Raw genomic sequence first — 3,888 nt, 5'->3', positions numbered from 1 at the left:
AACCCAGAAAATCAGAGCCAACCATATCACAGTGTCCTCATCTTGTCATCACAAATTCTTTGAAAAAAATCACACCATGGTGCTTTTGATGCTCAACAAGGAGAAACGGGGTGCACGCATGATGTCGTGCTCTCCTGTGAAATATACACTTGATTACGCGTAATGCAGCTCGCTGGCAATGAAATCCTGACTTGCCACATTCGTCTCCCCCATTAACCAAGTTCCCTTTTTCTCTCACACCGATCTCCCTATTAATACTGCCCCTGCAATGCACTAGTAGCAGCAAGACGCCATTAGCAAGCGATTGACCACCAGAGATACTCTTCCTTGGGAACTGAGTTGTGACACACAATGGCGGGTACGACGGTATCTCGCGCTCTCCTCCTGCTCCTCGGCGTCGTCCTCACGGTGCAGCTGTGCGGGTGCACGGCGTACGTTGGTCGCGGCGACGGGTTCAGCGTGGAGTTCATCCACCGGGACGATGTCAGGTCGCCGTACCACGACCCGTCCCTCACCGCGCACGAACGCTTGCTCGGCGCCGTCCGGCGGTCCACGGCCCGCGCCGCGGTGCTCGCGCCCTCCCACGTCCGCGGCGATGACGACGCCCCCGCCCCTTCCACCGACGGCGCCGTCAGCGAGGTCACCTCCAAGCCTTTCGAGTACCTGATGGAAGTCACCGTCGGCACGCCGTCCACCAGGATGCTCGCCATCGCCGACACCGGCAGCGACCTCATCTGGCTCAACTGCACTGACGACAAGGACGCGCCGCCGCCGACCGGCGTGTTCTACCCGGCTAACTCGACGACGTTCGGCCTCGTGGACTGCGATTCCGGCGCGTGCCGCGCTCTCAACGACGCCTCCTGCACCAAATCCAACCATTGCAGGTACCTCTACTCCTACGGAGATGGCTCCCGGACCAGCGGCCTCCTGTCCACGGAGACCTTCACCTTCGACGACGGCGTAGCGAGGCACAGTGACGAGGCCGCCTCGTTGCGGGTGGCCAACGTCAACTTCGGCTGCTCCACTCAAAACGCCGGCACGTTCCCGGCGGACGGCCTCGTCGGCCTCGGCGGCGGCGAGCTCTCCCTCGTCACGCAGCTCGGCAACGACACCTCCATCGGCAGGAAGTTCTCCTACTGCCTCGTCCCCTACGGCTTGAACGCCTCATCAGCGCTCAACTTCGGCGCCCGCGCTGACGTCACGGAGCCGGGCGCGGCCACCACGCGGCTTGTCCGCTCCGAGATCGACACCTACTACACCGTCAAGCTCGAGTCCATCAAGATAGGCAACTCCTCCTTCAAGCCGCACGGGTCCTCCCGCATCATCGTCGACTCAGGCACGACGCTGACGTACCTCGACAAGGAGGTTCTTGACACGCTGGTGGAGGATCTGACCAAGCGGATCAAGCTCCCCAAGGCGGAATCGCCGGAGAAGCTGCTGCAGCTGTGCTTCGATATCAGCCATGTGCGTGAAGGGCAGGTCGAGGCGTCGCTACCGGACGTGACGCTGCAGCTTGGCGGCGGCGCGGCGGTGACGTTGAAGGCGGAGAACTCGTTCGTGGTGGTGCAGGAGGGGACGATGTGCTTGGCGATGGCGGCGGCGTCGCAGCAGAACCCGGTGTCTATCCTCGGAAACATCGCGCAGCAGAACATGCACGTCGGGTACGACCTCGACAAGCGCACCGTGACCTTCGCCCCAGCCGACTGCGCGAGGTCCTACGCCTCCGTTCCTGCACCTTCGCCTTCGCCGCAGTAGAGGATAAATATCTGAATATCTGATCACCATTAGTTGTTCAAGATGGTGTAAATGAATATAAACGTGTTTCTTCCGTCATTCTTTGCATTAATCCCAGCGGAAAATGCTCTGTCCATTTCATATTAGTTATCGCCAATACTAAATGAAGAACAACTAAAACAAGTAAACATGTCCCTTCGGGGACATCCGATAAAAAACAAGTAAACATGTGAAGCTGGCCTCCGGAGGTCAGTCAGCGCAACGGTGGCCGAGAGCCCCCTCAAAAGCCTGCTAATGGACTAAGACCTGGTCACTGGGCCTACAAGCTAAACTAATCGTGTGGGCATTCTTTTGTGATTTCTGTAATTCACTTCCGGGCTAGCCTTTTCGAGTTTTCTTTTTTGACATTAGCCTTTTCAAGTTAATAGAATAGAATTGAGGAAAGTTGCACAAAGGGCATGTTTTTCTGAAACAAAACGGATTGTCAAAACAAGATCCTTCCCTCCTTTCAAGATTATAACGTGATTACGAATTTGAAGATTTAACTTTTGCCATAGTTTTAAGAAACTACTTCCCCGAGGGTGACTACTAGAAGAAAGCGTTGATGATGAGTGGTCCGATGTTTGCCGGCTGTAAAATGGTCTGGAACTTGCCAAACATTGGCTTTGCCAACTGTCGTAAAGAAAGCACACAACAGAGATTGAGAACTTGGTAAAAGCCGGGAAAAAACATGACAAACATTTGAACTCGGCAAAATATGGAACAAACACAGGACAAAGAACTGGGACACGGCAAACTAGAAAAATCACAAGGCATAGAAATGAGGCACGTGGCCACGTCGCCCGCGGTTCACTGCGTCGTCACTACCACAACCTTTGTCGAGTGTCACGTAAACGTACAGTCCGGCAAAGGTTATGCCGACTGTTTTAGCAAAAACACTTGGGAAAGAATTAATCTCCCAAATTTTTCCTAACCTGAGTGAGTTTTCCCTCCAATTTTTTGCCGAGAGTGTATGTTGGAATACAATCGGCAAACACCCTTTCCATTTTCCTTCCACCTTTTTGTGTGTCGAAATTTCTTCCCGCCCTTTCCTTCATGTCTTCATTTCGCGCCATCTTTTGGCCTATATATAGCCCACCTCTGAGACTTAAAATTCACAACTAACTCAGCAATGTATTTTCTCCCCTCCCCTCTTAGTTATTTTTGTTCGTCGTGTACAAATCATACAGATGAGGCTAAAGGAATTTGATATCCAACAAGCATGGCCTTCGTGGGGGTGATGGATTCTGTGATCATAGACAACTTGAACCTAATCCGTAAAACTTGATGTCAATGTGTGATAAGGATCCCTTCAGGGTGTCGAGGGGGTGATCCTAGGTGATAGGTTCAGGTGATGATGAAGATTCGGTGGATTCAACATGATGATATTAGAGCTAGAATTGTTAACGCTCTGTTATCCCCTTTTGAAAATGGTCTGAATAGACGAGCTTCTGCTCCCTCCCACTACGGGAAAAAAGCCCAGTGCCGTGCAGGGCTCTTTGTCGTGTGCTGCCAGCGCCCTTTGCCGTGCGAAGCTTCTTTGCCGTGCGCCTCGCGCACGGCAATGAATTCTTTGCCGTGCAGCTTTGGGTCGACGCATGGCAAACAATGGGCTCACGGCAAAGCGCCAGCTCAGCGCTCGGCAAAGGCAGCAGCCCACGGCAAAGAATAAAAAACGCACGGCAAAGTAATCTGCACGGCAATGAGGAAGCCAAGGCGCACGAAAAAAAACGGGCACGGCAAAGAAGCCTTTGCCGTGCATACCATCCCTTTGCCGTGTGTTTTTGCACGGCACAGAGGGCAGTTTTATTTCTTTTCCTTCTTTTGTAGTATTTATATTTATATTCATACTTATATTTGTTGTAAAATTAGTTTTTACTTTTTGTAGACTATTTGTTAGTGTTACTTAATACAATCTGTATACCGATAAAACAAGTAATCTACATCTTCATCGACCCTCGCCCCCAACATATCAGGGTTTCGGAGCAAATTAACGGGGTTCGGTGAATCTACTAAGTGTTATCGCCCCCACATATTTGGTACAATTTCTTGCAGCTTTACACCTTAGACCACACTTCCAAAAATATTCTAGGTCCACATGCAAGTTTCGCTGGG

General features: G+C 52.0%; 1 protein-coding gene across 1 annotated transcript; it reads left to right on the top strand.

The window, feature by feature from the left end:
- Positions 1–351: 351 nt before the first annotated feature.
- Positions 352–1,755, top strand: LOC124664773 (aspartic proteinase CDR1-like). The gene has a single exon (XM_047202215.1). The coding sequence runs from the start codon at positions 352–354 to the stop codon at positions 1,753–1,755; it is 1,404 nt and encodes a 467-aa protein (XP_047058171.1).
- Positions 1,756–3,888: the final 2,133 nt, after the last annotated feature.

The sequence above is a fragment of the Lolium rigidum genome, chromosome 6 (assembly GCF_022539505.1).
Source record: "Lolium rigidum isolate FL_2022 chromosome 6, APGP_CSIRO_Lrig_0.1, whole genome shotgun sequence".
Lineage (NCBI taxonomy): Eukaryota > Viridiplantae > Streptophyta > Magnoliopsida > Poales > Poaceae > Lolium > Lolium rigidum.
This window is presented reverse-complemented; position numbering and strand designations above follow the sequence as displayed.

Coding starts and splice junctions, on each gene's coding strand:
- LOC124664773 (XM_047202215.1), top strand. CDS start 352: ATGGCGGGTACGACGGTATCTCGCGCTCTCCTCCTGCTCCTCGGCGTC.